The 19,487-nt window shown below is 38.3% G+C and overlaps 2 protein-coding genes across 3 annotated transcripts in view; one reads left to right on the top strand and one right to left on the bottom strand.

Moving 5' to 3' along the window:
* Nucleotides 1–19,487, bottom strand: part of LOC112136714 (raftlin) — a 288,034-nt gene that overhangs the window by 206,613 nt on the left and 61,934 nt on the right. The window lies entirely within an intron of this gene.
* The window catches only part of LOC112136713 (inactive phospholipase C-like protein 2), a 52,410-nt gene that overhangs the window by 24,731 nt on the left and 8,192 nt on the right, over nt 1–19,487 (top strand). Inside the window, exons 2-4 of the mRNA XM_024258594.2 lie at nt 1,427–3,907; nt 6,066–6,269; nt 13,010–13,085. Of these exons, the coding sequence (XP_024114362.1) occupies nt 1,427–3,907; nt 6,066–6,269; nt 13,010–13,085 (2,761 nt within the window). The remainder of the gene's footprint in view (nt 1–1,426; nt 3,908–6,065; nt 6,270–13,009; nt 13,086–19,487) is intronic.

Raw genomic sequence — 19,487 nt, 5'->3', positions numbered from 1 at the left:
AATTTAGCTTTTTTTTTTTTTTTTTACAGATCACAAAATGCAAAATATATGTCATAAGTCAAACCTATTATAATGCTGCCTTTCATGTTTGATGTTGTCATCACACCTGAACCATGAAACTTCCTGTTTATGTTATGAATTTACCTTAAACTGCAGTCATTATGTATGAGATTTACCTAAAGACATTCATCACCGGCTCTGCATTGTCTCTTCAACTGTCACAGTGTTTTCCACGTTTCTATCAGATCCAACAGGAAGGATGTACAATAATGAATTCATTTGGTTGACATCATTATATCACATACATCTGTTGTGTTGTTGTGTATGTTCAGTTTCAAAAACACAAAATGATTGTTTCCTTCACTTCCTCTTTTTGATTGTTTTTAATTCATTAGTGGGGTTTTATATTTCACTCCGGTACAACATCTTAATGCAACTACATTATTACTTAACAAAGACACACATGCAAGAACACAGCAGCACAGCCCTTCCTGTTTGCTTGTAACAGGAAGTGGTGCATGCAGCTCTGTCTATGGGGGACACAGAAATTATGGATATCGTAAACCGAAAGTGTTTTATGCAAAATAAGGAATGAAGATGAAAATCAGATATGATCGAGTGGTTCTATGTACGGTGTCTCCTGGACTGCACCACCTTACCCTAGCTAGAATAAAGAGGATGTATTTCTTTTTCATACATCATCAGGGGTGAGCCGTCACAAGATGATTGATAAGACTTTGAAATAATTTGCAAAACAAGTCCAAAGAGTGAACTGGTGCTGCTGAAACAGCCTGCAGCAGACGAGAGAAGAGGCTTCAGTGAAATGTCAGAATGTGTCTCCTGCAGGAGGCTGGATTAGCGTGGGCGATACTCTCCTTAGGGAGATTCCCTGTCCTATCACCATAATAAGCAACAACAGCTACCTTAAGTCACCCAGCAGAGCTGCTGCTGGGATTCTGCTCTGAAAATGTTGGGCAGGAAACTGAAAGAGACCAGAAAGGAAGGCGTAACGTGCAAAGCAGTACATCAAAGCCGACGGCGCGCTGCGTTGTATTGTTCTGGAAAAGATCTGCCTCGGTGCAGCAGTTTTGTTTTGACAATTTCAAGGCCTGAAGATTCAGTCATCAATCCTACTGTAAAAGTAAAACAGGCATGCGCGGTGGGGGGGTTGGAAACATTTGCAGAAAAGAAAGCTGTGATGACAGCACCAGAGGCTATGATGGTGAGAGCGTCCTAAAGCCTCAAATGTCAAGATGAAAAAAATAAATCCTTAAATGTAGTTGAATCTTTATTTAAGGAGTCATGGAATAGTGTTTGTGTAAAAAGAAGATATAAAGACTGTTTAATTAGGCTCATGTTAATGCAAAGTGTCATTATTATGACCATGGTGTTCTTGGCATTCAAAAGATCGTCTGTTTCTTTGCAGGATGGCCGACAGCGGAAAGAAAGAAAGAAGACTGTGTCCTTCAGCAGCATGCCCACAGAGAAGAAGATTAGCAGAGCCAGCGACTGCATCAGCGCCATGGTCGATGGCACAGAGCTCAAGAAAGTGAGATCCAATTCACGCATTTATCACCGCTACTTTCTCCTTGACGCCGACATGCAGTCCTTGAGATGGGAGCCCACCAAGAAGGAGTCTGAGAAGGCAAAAATTGACATCAAGTCCATCAAAGAAGTTCGAACAGGCAAAAACACGGACACCTTTCGAACTAACGGCACCTATGACCAGATATCAGAGGACTGTGCTTTCTCTGTCATCTTTGGGGAGAACTATGAGTCCTTGGACTTGGTGGCAAACACTGCAGATGTGGCCAATATTTGGGTGACGGGGTTGAGGTACTTGATCTCGTACGGAAAGCACACCTTGAATATGATTGAGAGCAGTCAGAACAACATGCGCTCGTCTTGGCTGAGTGACCTCTTTGACGAGGAAGACATTGACAACAGCAAACAAATAACTCTATGTGCTGCTGTGCAACTCATTAAAAAGCTAAACCCAGGTGTCAAAAATGTGAAAATAGAGCTGAAGTTCAAGGAGCTTCAGAAAGCGAAGGACAAAACTGGTTCCAGTGTAACAAAGGACGAGTTCATTGAAGTCTTTCAAGACCTTTGCACCAGGCCAGAAATTTACTTTCTCTTTGTTCAGTTCTCCAGTAACAAAGAATTTCTTGATACAAAAGACTTGATGATATTTTTAGAGGCAGAACAAGGAATGGCAGAAGTCAGTGAAGACACCAGCTTGGAGGTCATCCAGAAATATGAACCCTCTAAGGAGGGCCGCCTAAAGGGGTGGCTTTCTCTTGACGGCTTCTCCAACTATCTCATGTCTCCAGAGTGCCATATATTTGACCCTGACCATAAATCAGTTTGCCAAGACATGAACCAGCCTTTGTCTCACTACTACATCAATGCGTCCCACAACACATACCTGATAGAGGATCAATTTAGAGGCCCATCGGATGTGACCGGCTACATCCGTGCTCTAAAGATGGGCTGCCGCTGCGTGGAGCTAGACGTGTGGGACGGGCCCGATAACGAGCCGGTTATTTACACCGGTCACACAATGACTTCGCAGATCGTTTTTCGCAGCGTCATTGACGTCATCAACAAGTATGCCTTTGTTGCCTCGGACTTCCCGTTGATACTATCTTTAGAAAACCATTGCTCCTTAAAGCAGCAGAAAGTCATGTTTCAGCATCTGAAGAAGATTCTTGGAGATAAGATTCACAGTGATCCTCCAAAACCTGAGGACTGTTTCCTTCCGTCTCCCTCTGAACTGAAAGGAAAGATCCTGCTGAAGGGCAAAAAGCTGGGCTCAGCCTGCAACGGTACAGAGGGCGAGGTGACAGATGAGGACGAGGGGGCGGAGATGTCTCAGAGAGTGAGCATCGAGTCGACAGAGCAGCAGATTATTGCACCCAAAAAATTCCAGCTGTCCAAGGATCTGTCTGATTTGGTGACGTTGTGCAAATCGGTGGAGTTTAAAGACTTTCCCACATCCTTCCAGAGTCAGAAGCACTGGGAGCTCTGCTCCTTCAATGAAGTGTTTGCCAGCCGGTGTGCTTGTGACTTTCCAGGTGACTTTGTCAACTATAACAAGAAGTTCCTCGCACGAGTCTACCCAAGTCCAATGCGAATCGATTCCAGCAACATGAATCCTCAAGATTTCTGGAAGTGCGGCTGCCAGATTGTAGCAATGAACTACCAAACTCCCGGCCTGATGATGGATCTAAACATAGGCTGGTTCCGTCAGAACGGGAACTGTGGCTATGTGCTCCGTCCGGCTATCATGAGAGAGCAGGTCTCGTATTTCAGCGCCAACACAAAGGATTCGGTGCCTGGAGTTTCTCCACAGCTGTTGCACATCAAGATAATCAGCGGACAAAACTTCCCCAAACCTAAAGGCTCAGGTGCCAAAGGAGACGTGGTGGACCCTTACGTTTACGTGGAAATACACGGCATTCCTGCTGACTGCGGAGAACAAAGGACTAAAACAGTCAACCAGAATGGAGATAATCCTCTTTTTGATGAAAGCTTCGAGTTTCAGATAAACCTTCCTGAGCTTGCGATGGTGCGCTTCGTGGTACTAGACGACGACTACATCGGTGATGAATTTATTGGCCAGTATACAATCCCTTTCGAGTGTCTGCAGCCGGGTTTCCGCCACGTTCCGCTCCAGTCTCTTACAGGGGAAGTTCTACCACACAGCTTTTTGTTCGTCCACGTGGCCATAACCAACAGAAGGGGAGGCGGCAAGCCGCATAAGCGAGGTCTTTCTGTACGAAAAGGCAAGAATAGTAGGGAATATGCTAGTATGAGAGTTCTACAGATCAAAGCTGTGGATGAGGTCTTTAAAACAGCCCTGCTACCGCTGAGGGAGGCGACGGACCTGAGAGAAAACATGCAGGTAAGACCTTTAACCTTTATCTACTGAATGTTCCAGACTCTGACTGGTTACTGTTAAAAAATGGAAATGGCAAACCTTTGATTGGCTTTTTGATGTGTCAAATGTGATTTGATATCATGATCTGAGATGATTTAATATATACAAATTTATATTATTATACTTAAAATTATATACATTTATACTGATAATGGAATACTATCATAACCTGAGATGTACACATCTTGCAAGTCTTCCAACAACCCCCGTATGAGTACATGTGACCAAGGCATTATTTCTTGTATTTTGTCTGCATAAATTAAACAACATTAATTGAATAAACATCTAAAATCAATTTGTATTATTTATTATTATCATATATTCTTGTATATATATTATTAATATATATTATTATATATTGTTATTATTTTATTAGATTAGAAATGGTTTATTTTAAGCAATCAACACAGTTTGCCTGAATGGGAGTGGGAGGAAACAAATTTATATAATCTCACCCCGACTCGACTTTACTATGTCCTTTACGTGTTTTATCGTTTTTCAGAACTTAAGATATATCAGATTAAGATCAGATATTTATATCTTTCTAACATAGATTCAAGTTATGATGAATCTTTAAGTAACAATACGTCACACGGCTATGTAAGTAGATGACACTATTTCAGACGTTGTCGCTGCATGTGCAGATCTAGTATCTAAATTTAAAAAAATGTGCAGATTATTTCTCATTAGAAAAAATAATTGACCCAGAATTGAAAAAATAAAATAAAAACAAACAAAAAAAAAACAAACAAAACAATTTTTACTTTAACAGCATTTTTACAACAAGCTGTTAATTTATATATAAATATATATATTAACACAAAAGAGAGAAGACCAATTTTCTGAAAAAGATTAAATTCGGTTTGTTTCTTCACAAATGCCTCCTGTTGCTTTCTATGCAACATCCTATCAAGGTAAACTGCTCCATTTTATGCAAGAGTTCGCATCCTCCATCTCTCCTTAGAAACTTGAATTTGCAAAATAAAAACACGGTAAAAAATTAAAATCTGTTTTTATCTTTCAGCCACTGGAAAAAGACGCACTAAGGGTGTAACAATTAATCAACTTAATCAAAGAATTGATTTCTATTCCTGCAATCCAACCGGATCGATCGGAAGTTATTGATTCAACCTATACCATTTTAAAATGGTTCCAAAAAAAACATGAACATGAACTTCTTATTAATACCATAATTCAAATGTTGATATTCCTTATTCCACAGTTTACCACAACAGCAAGACAGTAGAAAAGACATGAGAGGGATTTTATAGTTTCCTTTAACCTATTTGGGTGAATTTGATCATTTTACAGAAAGGGATGAAGCAGAAAAGAAATAGAAGAGAATCTAAGAAGGAAGAAATGAAACTCCATGGAGGACTTTAACTATTTAGAGTTTTGACTCTTTTTTTATGAAAAATAAACTTTTGCTTCATGATCTGGACATGACTCGTTACACCCCAAACAACACTATTAAAGTTGTTAGAAAAAGGAACTGCAATAACATGATAGTCAATACTGTCACTCTTTTAAAGCTCTAATAAGCCAATTTCCATTTAACTCACTAAATGTTTAATTTATGCAAAGTGTTTTTTGGCTATAGTTAACCTATTTTTCTATTTATCTCCCACTAACTGATGCCGACATTCATGTCTGAAATCTTTAAAGCTATGTGTGAAAGACAGTGTTGTGTGGGAAGGCATTCTGTGGTTGGTCTCATGTTGCGTTTCTTCAGGCATTGTATTACATCTTATTTTTGTTTCTCTGTTTATAATGCCGTTATTATGACCCAAGCCACTGGCCTTGAGACTCTGACACATCTTGGCTCCTCAGATGTTTATGCAGGGTTTAATTTTGGCCTTTCACAGGAAGCTTAGGATGTTTGTTTCCTCTCCATTTGACGTTGGTTCAAGAGAAGTGATCTCTTACGAAGTGCCAAAATAAAAGTTCTCATAGATGATTACTTAACCACTTCCTTTGTGAGAGAGCGCGAGATGAGCTTTTGGGTGTTTTATATCTATGCAATGTGCTGATGAATCAAAGTGTCTGGAAAGTTTCTTTCATTTGGGTCTCGGATTTTGATGTCATGTTTTCTTTACAGTGTATTTCATTCTCTTCTACGCAGAACGCCATCGTGTCCTTTAAAGAGCTGTGCGGCCTTTCAGCCGTGGCGAACCTCAAGCAGTGCATCCTGGCTCTTTCCCCTCGACTAACCGGACCGGACAATACCCCCCTTCTGGTGTTCAACCTCGCAGACCAGTATCCAAACCTGGAGCCCCAGAGCCTGCTGTCAGAGGTCCTTAAAAAAGTGGTTACCACCTACGAAATGGTGAGTCGCTGGAGAAAACAAGTGGGAGCAGTTTCTAAATTGATTGCACGTTAAAACCATAACGATATATATCGCGATTGAACCTTTTCGCGATTGAAGAATTAGTCTATCCGGATAGACTTTTATTTTATTTTTTATTAGCCAGTTGTGTTTTCTCCTCTTTGGCGAGTAAAAGTTTGAGGGTTAGTCGCTACATGATGGATAAACATTTGCATAAACACTTTTTAAGTGAATTTCTTTTGTCCTTTCCTTCTCTACCATCTGAATGCGAGATAAAGAAGCACGCACGACGTGAGATACCCCGACCCCATGCGGTAGCTTCAACTGTGTAGCATTTAGATTTTTCAGATGAAACAGCGGAATACGCGGTGACTTTTCACAGCAGTAAAAGACAAATTAATAAAAAGTGATTTGGAGCCAACGCTGTTGTTAGATGCTAATGCTATCGTGCTAATGATGCTATGCTAACATAATGTACCGTGTGTCACCTAAATGTAATCACGGACTGGTTTATAGTTGGACAGTATTGTCATGGACCAGAATTTAAGACATGGCGGATAAATAAAACAAGATTAATTCATTGAACATTCATAAAAACAGTGTTTTCTAAATAAAAACAGATTTCAATCCACTGTTTTAGCAGTCTTTGTAGCATTACAGAGCCAGTGTTACACCGAAAACTGCAACCTAAGATGTTGCTTCCCTTATGAGAACGCTGCAGCTTTAATGTCAATGATATATAATGATAATAATCCAAAACATTGAACTGTTTTCAGGCTGTTTTTTGTTATGATTTAATGTGTGATCACCTGGAGGCAGAATTAGGAAATCTTTAGTAAATCTGTCCTTTATACAATTTTATTTTCTTAAGAAAAAAGACTTAATGCTTAAAAATGAATGGTTTGTTTTTCAATGGAACTGATCAAGCAGTTTTATTTATGTTCTCTTTTGAAACATGAAAGCTTTTGCTTTAATTTTCAGTTTAGTTTGTGATATTTATGCCTTTTCTTAGTTATTTGGGGAAAAGAACAGTTGGTCCTTCAGTGCCCCTGTTATATTTAAAGTATAATATAAAATTAATATTGAAATCTAAACAACTTGCTGATGATTAAACATTTCTCTAATGAGCCAAAGAGTGTTAAATTTGACAAATTTAGTTAATTGGTTTATATATGATATTTATTGTTATGGCACGATAACTTCTATCTCGCCCAGCGCCAATCGGAGTCATCAAACATGTTGTGATTTTTCCAGCCATTAAATAATATTCCTGGGAGCGACCTGAACTCCGAGTCCAGTCAGATCAATACCCTGACTTTAAGCGGGGACACGCACAGATGGTTAGGTAATGAAGCTGGAACTCGGTTACAGTCATGGAATCAATGCTCACAGGTTATGCAACATTCAACTGATGCTCTTCCAGAGCAGGACGGATACCGTCAGCACTTTCTATGACTCATCATGAGCAGCTTTTAGGAATGAGGCTGGAAGATCCAGAACAGGGTTATTAAATACAAATAGAGTACAACACCTTTGCATTCAAGAGTAAATGTAATGTCATAAAAAGTGTTGATTCTTTTTCTGAAATGTCTTTTTTGTTGTGCTTTGCTAAATGTCACTTCTGGCTGCAGTTTTTCTCCCTGGGTGTAATACTTTTATAGAAGGCATACAGTGTAATAAAAAGAAGGTTTTTGATGGCTGCACACCCTGTATCTAAAGTACAGCTTTAATTTGAGTCTAGGGAATTCTTGAAGCAAATGTAACCACAAGTATTTGTTACTTTAGTACTTTAGTGTCACTTCCTTTCATTAAAGTAATTTAAGATGCCTGAAATGTAGTTTATGTCAATACCAAATATGGCACAAACTTAGAATCTAGTGCCTACATCCAAGTGTATGCAAAGTTAGATTTTTACTCCGGTTATCAGCTGTTAACTCTGTTCCTGGTTGTTGGTTAGCAGGTACGAGTTAATGTTGACACTGCAGGTTTCAGGTGTATGTTAAAAAAGTAAAAGATGAAATAACGTAGTTGGTGTTTCTTTTTAGTTGTACAGTGGTCCTTCAATCGTAGTTCGATTCTCATCTTTTCTTTTGTGTAGTTTTGTATGATTTTATTTTATTGTGTGAATGCTGTGAAAGAATCGTATGTTATTTGCCACGTAAAAACTCAATCAGACTTTCAGCTATTTCTGCAATCTTAGTATGAAAACGTTCAGTTGGTTAAGGACATTATCGCTTGTATTTTAGGTATTCGTAAATTTAACGTTTTTTACGCTTGAATGCAATTCATGTGATTTTTTTTATAATCCGCATTGAAATGAATGGGAATTTTTTTTCCCAGCAATTTATGTGAGTTACGCAGTTAAAAACATTCAGGTGGTTCAGGAAATTCTTAATTCATGCTTGTACTTTCGGTATTGTTAAATTTCACGCACATTTTGAAATATTGTGCAATTTTTTACCTTTTTATGCAATCTTGCGATTTTTTTCTTCTTCATACAATTCCTCATATTTTTGCGTTCTTTAAAACTTATGCAATATTAGTATCAAAAACAATCAGCATGTTAAGGACATCAATGGTACTGAGGTTTTTAAGGCTAATTTGGAGTTTAAGGTTGTGTCCGAACTCCACCCTAACTACTAAAAAACGATATAGTGCGGGACTATCTAGAGCCCTGGATTTTAAAGGTAATTTGGACACAATGCTCATTACTTTTTTTCGTTTTTCTAAACACCGGATTTGACGTCACCGATTTCAAAAAGTTAAAAAAAAATCGAAAAATTCCAAACATTTCACGACGCTTATTTATGACTCCACTCTGTTCTGATGGTGAAAATCTGGAAGATTTGTACATTTAAACTCGTTTTTTTGTTCGAAATTGTTCGACCGCAATGCATTGTGGTCTATTTTGCCAATCTAGTGAGCATCGATGCACGCTAGTTTTTCGCAAAGACTTCTGGGAAGTTTCTAGTGCACTCGATTTTGGAATTAGTAGATTTGAACGGCACTAGAAAATGCCGAACACACTATAGTGAGTGGGGGGGTGGACACAATCTAAGCTAATATTTTAGTAACATGCTAACGTTTTTGGATAATTTAGCATCTAATTAAGTTTTTTGGGCTAATTCTAAGTTAAGCTAATACTTTAGCAATGTACTTGCTTTTTTGGGTAATTTGACGCCTACTAAGGATTTTTGGGATTTTTTTGAAGGTAAGCTAACATTTGAACAAAATGCTCACATTTTTGGCTAATTTTGCATCTACTGAGGCTTTGAGCTAATTCTGAGTTTGACCCTCGTGCTCTCTTATGGGGTCCAGATGACCCCACCCTCACATTGATGTGTGATCCCTCCCATGACAAATGTGGACAGGATTTCACGTCTGCTATGGACACCAACGCAGATAAAAAAATCCCTGAAAAAAACTTTTAATGTAAACATGCCTAGGATAGCACAAGGGTTACAGTTTACAGATTTTTTTTTTTTAATTTTTAAGAAATTCTTCAAATTCTTTGCCTACTTAATGCAATATCTGCATTTGAAATGGTTTGATATCAAACGGTAGATCTCTGTTTAGTCCACCACAAACAGCCGATGAAGCATGAACAGGATTCAGGTAAACTGACTGACTGTCAAAATACAGCCGAATTATTTAAATGTGCTCTCACAGTCGTCATGGCAAAGCGGAGTCCATCTCATACCATTCTAGTCAACAGTCTAGGAACCAATCAAGTCCAATGAGAAATTAGTGCGTCTATGATTCAACGTGGTTTCAAGTAAAACTTGTTGTTGAATCAGATTTAACATCTGGAGTCTCTGACTTGAACTTGGTTGAAAACAGGAAGCATTCTTCTGGGCTGGATCTACACAGTTAAGCATCGTTGATTTTGTCAAAAATAGTAACCTCCAGGTGGACGAATGACAATGAATGTTCATGAACCACAGATGAAGATTTTAAGGGCTAAGAGACGGATGACCTCTCTGGTCTGTTTACACTCAGCAGTGGAGGAGCTGCTAATTGGCTTTGATAAAAGGAGCACAGCAGAAAGAGAGGCCAAACGGTGTTTAAAAAAATACGAAGAACTTAAGTTTTAGAGGCGTGAACTGCTTTTTAGATAGAGATGATAAGAAGATGAAGAGGAGCAGAAAGTGACAGGAGAAATTCAGAAAGTGGAGGGTTGTGTTAAAATCCACCGCAGAGCAGACAGGCGTTCTCCTTCTCACTGACAAAAATAGAATCTGGGTCTCAGCCGCTGCCCATTAATGTGCCGAGACCAAAAAAAAGGGTGGAGGAACTTGATGAGATGCCAGCTGGTGGTCTGATTCCTTTTTTTGTTCACCACAGATTAAGTCAGAGCCAAGTCTGTTGAAGAGATTAAATGTCTGTCGCAAGAGAACGTTCAAACCTCCATATGTTTCTGTTTGACCTTCTGAAAAAATACATGTAGAGCTGATGAGTACTAGAATAAAAATATCAACATTTATTAAAGATTTTTGCTTAAAAATGTAGATTGAACCATTTCAAATCTACTGAAGTTCAGAAGAACATTTTCTGTTCACCGTCTGAGACGTGATGCAAAATCTGAGCTGGCAGAAAGTATAAAAACATCTTAAAACAATCTTCTCCTTCAAGACAGTAACTCCTTCACTCGTCAGGATGGTAATCACAACAATAACCACGCCGTCCTTACTGCCAACACAACATCTCTGGAATCCATCACCAATACCAATTCAAATGTGTTTTTCAGGTGTTCTGAAACGTAATAAGTCAAAGAAAGTGTATCGTCGTACACAAATTAAATAATTTATAGTCAACAGTATAAATTCTAATTAGAACGATCTTCAAATATTTTGATGAATATTGTGAATCTTAAGTCGCTCCATGTTGATCAGTAATTCCAACTTTTCCACGTGAATCTAATGTTGGTCATTTTTGTGTAAAATGTACTGCCTAGTCTGCAAGTACAGAAGTTTTGGAGTTGCTCTTGCACAAACATGAAAAAATGTTTGCTTCATTATTTAAAAAAATATCCTAAGAAAACATCACAACTTTTCCTTTTTTGTTACTTGTCATAACTTATAAAATAAAAGGTCCGTAGGTCCCATAGTAATTTAAAAACTTCTTTTGGATATTCCCGACACGTGTTTTGGTTTTGAACGTTTTTTTCTGATGGCTGTTAGAGATTTTGGCCCCGTTCCTTTTAGACTATTTTTCCCCATCGTTTTTATTGGTTGGGGTTGTTTATTACACCCTAAATCCATCGGGGTAGTTGGCGTATGGCAATTTTGGTGGGTTTTTGAGTATGTGGTGGGGGCAACATCAACACAATAGAGAGGAAGAATAATAAAATAATGTGACAAGAATCTGGTCCTGGTAGACTGCAAGAAAATAAAGAGCTGATTAAAAAAATATGATCGTTTTTTTTTTTCTTGAAAGAGAACAGATACCTTTAAGATAGAAGCCATTCATGAGTTTGATTAATTAATTTTTGAATCTTCTGAATGACAATGAAGTTGACATGTTAACACACGTGTGTTAAAGTCAAGGCCCGGGGGCCGGATCCGGCCCTCTGGGTAATTCTATCCGGCCCTCCAGATCATTTTATTTTATTGTTATTAATGACCCGATGTTATCTTGAGCTCATTTCTAACTTGTATAATTTTGACAAAATATATTTTTATGGAGAATAAAATATGTAAGGGATAATACCCGACGAAGTCTGCATTATGAGAAATTAACGCATGACGCGGAGGCCTAAACCGTCCGACGCGTCCAGTTCCTACTTATACAGCCAACGATTCACACACACATCTAGACACTGTCGAACACTGGCGCCAACCTTCCACCAGAGATAATGTGGGGCTCAGTGTCTGGAACACTTCCACACATGGGCGAGCAAGGTGGGAATCGAACCGCCGCTCCTCAACTCTACGACCGTTTACCTGATCAATATGAATCAGCTGATTCTGATGCAAACAAAAGCAGCTTTGCATATCAGTTCTGCGCACGGCTGCTTTTCTCCTCTTCGGAATCCCTTAAAATTCCGTTAAGAGTTACGATTGTGGAAAGAATGTAAACACTGGAGCTAAAGCGACGGTGTTAAAGGGTTAATTTACTTTCTTAAAACTCAACCGTAAATATGAAAACTGAAGCTTAACAAACTGCTGGAGTAATTACGCCCGCGCTAAGACGAGCAGAGAAACCCAGCAGATGGTTTGTTGGAGCATCCGCTAACTTCATGTTTATTTACCAGCATCAGGACCAGTCCACATACGGATCATTAACCTCCTGAAACAACATCCTGCTGTCCTTCCCAGGCAACCCGGCGTGTATTTGTGGGCGGCGGCTGTTTAATATGTAAATGGCTCATCGTGAGAGCTTGAATTATCTGCAGGTCAGCAGAGTTTGTGCCCTCAGTTGGAGCTGAGGAGCTAAACTTAGCAGCTTTCCCAGCTGCAGTGTGGCAGATTTCATGCTAATGAAGTGACAGACGCGTTTCTGTTGTCTTCAGACGACCTTGATTGTTAGTGGTTGTTTTTTTAAGGCCAGATGGAGAGATTTCTATTTATGTTTTTCCTCCTAAAACAGACCTCAGTCACCGCAGATCCTGTCGATGATGTCCTTTTGGCTTCCTTTAATTTTAGTTTGCTAAACTGTGATTCGGCACTCGTGATGGGATGACACCACGCCAGAGAAAAGCATGTTTGCACACTGTAACACTGATCTTTTTCTGGTTCTAGGTGATTCAGACGAGCAAGGCGCTGCTGGAGAGCTCAGACGGCGTCTACGAGAGGATTCAGCAAACTCAAAGAGCAGGTGAGATATCAGGTGTTGGCATCACTCGAGATTTTGTTTCCAGAAACCATCATCCTGATTAGAGCTCTCACAAACCATCATTTTAGTAGTCGACTAAACACTGATTATTTTTTCTGATTAGACTAATCAGGTCATGCACAAACTGGATGTAAAGCACACATCAGTCACCATCAATATCTTTAAACTAACTAAAAACTAGATATATACCATTACATGTGATAATGCTAGTGTGAATGCTGCAAGCTGAATTTAAAAATGATAGTGACAACAGCTGAAGATCCTGAAAGTATTTATAAGTGACCCTGAAGGCCTACTGCTTGTGTTTGCAAACAACAGTAATTAAATATGGAAGTTAAGTTTATACTTTTGTTTTGATAGTTTCTATTTGGGATGCATGTTTGGACTGTTCTTGGTGATGTGAAGGTTACCGTATTTCTAATAAAAAAAAAAGGAAATCTCTAAACTTTGTGTTATTCTAAACCACATATGTCCAAGTCAAGGCCCGGGGGCCGGATCCGGCCCTCCAGGTAATTCTATCCGGCCCTCCAGATCATTTTATTTTATTGCTATTAATGACCCGATGTTATCTTGCGCTTATTTATAATTTGTTTAATTTTGACCAAATATATTTTTATGGAGAATAAAATATTGAAAGTTGTTTAAGGTTTAAGTTGATTTATTCTGGAATAATATTCCTGCCTTTTATTATTCATAATTATTTTAAAATGTTACGGTTTTAAAAATTGTCATTCTGATAGCTTTTTGGACTATTTTGGCATTTAATAAGATTTTTTGGCTGTTTTGGAGTTTAGCTAATATTTCAGCTACATGCTGAAATATTTTGGCTAATTTAGGTCTTTTTCAGTTTTTTAGGATATTTTGAAGTTTTGTTTTTTTTCAGCTACATGCTAGCTGTTTAGGCTAACATAAGTTTTTTTTGGGGGGGGGGGCATTTAGCTAATATTTTAGCTGGCTATCAGCTTCAGGGTTTTTAGCTGTCAGCACTAACATCTTCAGCGGCCAAATTCAGCTTACAGCATTTAAACTGGTTGTATTGCAGGTAATGCTATATATCTAGTTTGTATGTATGTTAAAGTTATGGTTTTAAAAATGTACATTTAGAGTTCAATAAATGTTTATCCTGTTCGACCTCAGTTGAGTCTTGGATTTTGGCTCCTTGTGCGGTTGAGTTTGACACCCCTGCACTAGATATTTAAATATTGTTATCTGCAAATATCAGCTATCTGTCACAGTTGCAGGGAAAATATGAGTTATTAGTATCGGTTGTAATAAAGGATATTGGCCCATCCCTACCTCAAAGCCACAAATCCAGATCACAGAAGACATTTGCATTAGAGGGATTTAACAGAAAAGTCGTGAACAGTGTTTTTTTAGGGCAGCTGCACAGACTGACTTCTTGACCCTCAATTTGTTTCCTACGAGGCTGAAGTTTAAGAGCAGAAACATCAGCTGGAGATGTTGGGATTGTTTGGACTCTATTGCTTGAACCAAAACATCTTAATTCAGTCCTAAATGTGATTCATGGAGGAACTTTCCAGTGGTGAGCTCCAAGTAGCAAAGCAGATGAATTGAAAATGGACCATCATTACTGCAACCGCTCTTGATTGTTTTCCAGACAGATGAACTCTGAAATATGTAATGACTGGTGGCCTGACATTTCTCAGAGGATGATCCCGTCCTTTTAAAGTGCTGCCAATCACAGTCTTTGTGCTGCTGTTCCAGGATGATCCGTTTGTGTAGAAACACGGCTCACGCTCCTGTTTTAGGTTTCTCCTGGGAAAACTCCCCCTTAAACCTGCTGGGAATGGGTCTGCTGGGAATTCTGGAATTGTTTTTTTGCTACTCGGTAACAGCCTTGTTTAAAGTGTGTTTTGAGCAGCGGGAAAAGCTAAAAGTGTCTGATGCAGCAGGTGTCAAAGAGGTGCTTTCTCTTTTTGGAAACTAAAGCTCATTTAAAATGAAATACGAGTGAAAAACTGAGCTTTTCGTGAAAGCTTTTCGTGGAGATATTAGTGGAAATGTCATGAACCCAAACAGTTATTTCCTCTTAAACTGATATACTGTGTGCGAGTGCATGAACTCCAAAGTGCTTCAGTGTGTAAACACAGCAGTTCTGCAGAAAGTGGGTCAGCAGGTATTTTTTTGAAGGAAGTGGATTTGTAAAGTCATAAAAAAGTTTATAGCACCTTCAGCCCCATAAATAAAGAGCAGAAAACTAGACGGCAACACTTCTGAAGCTCAGAGCCTCCCCCACCGACACCACTACTTAGCATGCAGGACGTCTGTGAGGCGCGACCTGCAGCAGACTAACACAATCACCACAGAAGATGTTAAAGGCCAAGTGCCGATTTAGACCACTTAGCTCACAGAGGTGCAGCAGACGGCAGGAACACCAAATAAAGAGCAAACATTCAGGACGAGGAATCACCTCAGTTTACCCAGAGACTGAACCACGATCAACGACTCAAATCAAACCACAATTCCTACTATTTCATATATTATATATCAATGGTTTCTAATGTTTGTCTTTCTTCTGGATTAATACAAATTAAAATAATTTACATTTATTCACCATCCTTATAATTTGCTACAGAAGATCAGAACCAACAACACAGATTTAAATCAGAGGTGTGAATAATGTCGTGAGGACAAACATTTATTAAACACATAAAAAACTTCTTCTTAAAACTTTTAAACTATAAAAACGTAACTTTTTAACATAAGTATGAATAAAAACAGGCAGGAATATGATTCCAGAATAAATCAACTTAAACCTTAAATAACTTTCATTATTCCATAATAATATATTTTGTCACAGTTATACAAGTTAGAAATAAAGTAAATGTTAAGAGAAAAATCCTTCAAATTTCTTTGCTGTTATGTCACTTTAAAAAAAAATGTAACTTATAAATATCCCAAAAGATAAAACACGTGGTGCCACAATTATACAAGATAACATCAGGACATTAATAATATTATAAAATGATCTGGAGGGCCGGATAGAATTACCTGGAGGGCCGGATCCGGCCCCCTTGACTTTGACTCGTGATATAGATAGAAAGAAATTATATTTATCACTTTCAACAAAAGTTTTCTGTTAACTTCCTGGTTAATTTCAGCAGGAAATAAACAACCATTTCTGTTGTTTTGGATCATTTTACAAAAAATCCTGAAAGGTTTTCCATCCTCAAAGTTCTGCTGATACAGTCCCAGTAGATCCATGACCAGAAGATCATAAATGAAGACACAGCAACACCTCCACAGAAATAGAACAACTAGAAAACACTCACAGTCCTTTCATCTGAACTGACAGCAGATTTTCAAACAGAAAACTGTCTTTTTTCAACTTCAGTGGAAAAAAAACTCCAAAACTTTAGATCAGGGGTGTCAAACTCAATCGCACAGGGGGCCAAAATCCAAAACACACTTCAGGTCGCGAGCCGAACAGGATAAACATTTATTCAACTCTAAAGCTACATTTTTAAAACTTCAAAAACATAACTTTTTAACATAATTATGAACTTAAACTTAGGTTAGCCAAAAAAGCTAGCATGTAACTGAAATATCAGCTAAACTTCAAAATAGCCTCAAAAATCTTAGTAAATGCCAAAATAGTCCAAAAAAAGCTGGTAAATACCAATTTTTAAAACTTTAAAACCTTAACTTTTTTAAAGACCATGAATTAGCGATTAAATATTTGTACTTGTTTTCTAAAAACAGATTGGAAGTATCTGAGTATTCAGATACTCGTTAGAGCCCTAATAGACCCCATAATCATCCCAGAAAAATAAAAAATCATTCTCGTCCAATCACTTCCCGGCAACAACAGAAAATACAGCCAAAAGTCAAAAACAACGATCTCTCTGTGAAGGACAAACTCGAATTTGACCTAATTCACAGGAAACAGTGAGTCAAGCGTCCTGCAGAAAAACAAACTACGATCAAACTTCACTTATTATTTAGCTTTAATGAAGACATTCCTGATCGAGAGATTAAGTCTGGTAGTTTAAACACAGAAAAGAAAGACGCCACTTCAGTGACAGCAGCTCATTGCGACCCTCCTGTCCTCTCTTATTTACACGAGTCACAGCTGAGAAGAAGCAGAACGCAGCCGGACTCCTTTCTGAAGCATCTCAAAGCCGGACCAGTTTCCTTCACGACGCTTCCAGGTTCTTTCTGACTCCAAGAAGTCCTCCTCAGCAAAATAAAAATTAAAAAATCTACAGTTCAGTCACAGCCTGAGGGTTTATCTCACAGACTTCAACTGCTAGCTACAAATTCAAACCGTCTTCACCGGGGAGGTCCCAAAAATATCTCAAAGCCTCATCTGGAGTTTTTTATTCCCTCAGGACTCACAGCATCTCACTCAAATGTTTTTGGGATCACGAACATGTTCACAAAGTTTGAACCACAAATGGTTTACTAAAAATAATCCTGAAGTCGTCATCAGTGTCTGTAAAACTGAGAAAGCAAAGGAAAATGTGGAGAATCTCACATTATATACAAGCAAATGTTAAACAAGTTGCTATTTTGCTAAAATTAAAAATATCTTTTAAATTAAGCTTTAAAATGATTTTTTTTACTGCATTAATGCAATTAAAGTGATTTAGCAACAATCCAGCCTAAAAAGTCAAAGAAGTAAACATGAAAACAGTTTTAAAATCAGACCTAATTTCTTTATTTTTACATAAGAGTCAGTATGAAATTGCTTCCCTTTAAAGCCAGCCCCCAGTGGTCATCCGAGGAACTGCAGCATGAGAGGTGGGCTTATATTTTCATGTTTCATCAGTTGCCGTGTCTCATTTGCCGACGGTTTGTATGCAGACGTTCCGTATGGTCATACGGGGTTTGCACGAATGGGTGCAGCAGGTTTTTTGGTTGTCTGGTGGAGGTTCTTGGAGAGGAGCGGTTGTGTCTCTACAGGAACACAGGTGTGCTTTGGAGTGTCCTCGAGACTCATACGACCACGTCAAGGAAAATATCTTAGGTATGATAGGTGTACTGTGAAGTATTCATGAGGATAATGGAAGTTACACACTTATGCATAAAGGTGATGCTGTCACACTCTAGTCATTAGGAAGGAGCAAGTATTGCCGCTCACTGACTTCAAAAATACCGATACTTTGATTTACAGCACATATATTTACATCTCTGCCACAGCACTAGTGCTCATCAGAATCAATCAAAGGAGATGTCGGCGTCTTCTTCAGGCCGTGGAGCGGCAAGCTACGGGGGAGTGGCTACAGATGACGAGATCTGGAGAAATCATGATTGGTGATTTTACAGAGGAGCAGGTGGCACAATATTTCAAATTTAACTCGGTTACTTGCTATGTTGAGGCTTTTAATATAAAAAAAAACACCTAACCTGTCTGATCAGCACCATTAGTTAACCATAAATTTATTGATATTTAAAATGACAAAAGACAAAAAAAACCACATCAAAATACCAAATTAGAATAGTATATTTTCTATAGTTGACATCAACTAATCATAAAAAAAAATAAAAACTGCATATTTACTTTCCACAAAGTAGAAATTAAGGAGCTGTGGAAAGACCACCTCCTCCTAGCACAGAATATATATGAAAGTTCTTTCAAAATTGACAAGTTTCCATTGGGCAAATTTATTATTGGAAATCCAATTTGTGCTAGTGCTGCCACAAACTATTATTCTAATAGTCGACTAATCAGTTCATGCGCAAACTGGATGTAAAGCACACATCTTAACCATGAAAAACTAGATATATAGCATTACCTGCAACAATACTACTTTAAGCTGAATTTGGCCGCTGAAGATGCTAGCACTGATAGCTGAAATCACTGAAGCTAATAGCTGAAAACGCTGAGGCTGATAGCCAGATAAAATATTAGCTGAATGGCAACTTAAAAAAAAAAAAACTTAGGTTAGCCAAAATAGTTAGCATGTAGCTGAAATATTAGCTAAACTCCAAAATAGGCTAAAAATAAATAAATAAAAAAGGCAAAATAGTCCAGAAAGCTAGTAGAATGCCAGAACTTTACAACACTCTGACTCCATCTAATATAAAGTAACGACTAATTGACTATTAAATTAGTTGTCGACTATTTTAATAGTCGATTAGTCGACTAATCGTGGCAGCACTAATTTGAGCAATGAAAAAGCAGCTTATTCAGGCTACATTTGAGGTGTGCTCAGGTATCACATGTACTGCGCTAATAGTTCAATTCGCAGGATTTAGGGGTTTTAAAAAATGATCAACTCATACGAGACGCCTACGTCTGACCTTCTGCACTCTTACTTCCCCTAACGTGTTGTACAAGTGTTCACTATGACCTGTCCGCCACACCATGAACATGGGAGAAAATGTGCATGAGGATTTACGGGTTCACCGAGCGGTCTA

Source organism: Oryzias melastigma, linkage group LG16 (genome assembly GCF_002922805.2).
Source record: "Oryzias melastigma strain HK-1 linkage group LG16, ASM292280v2, whole genome shotgun sequence".
NCBI lineage: Eukaryota > Metazoa > Chordata > Actinopteri > Beloniformes > Adrianichthyidae > Oryzias > Oryzias melastigma.
This window is presented reverse-complemented; position numbering and strand designations above follow the sequence as displayed.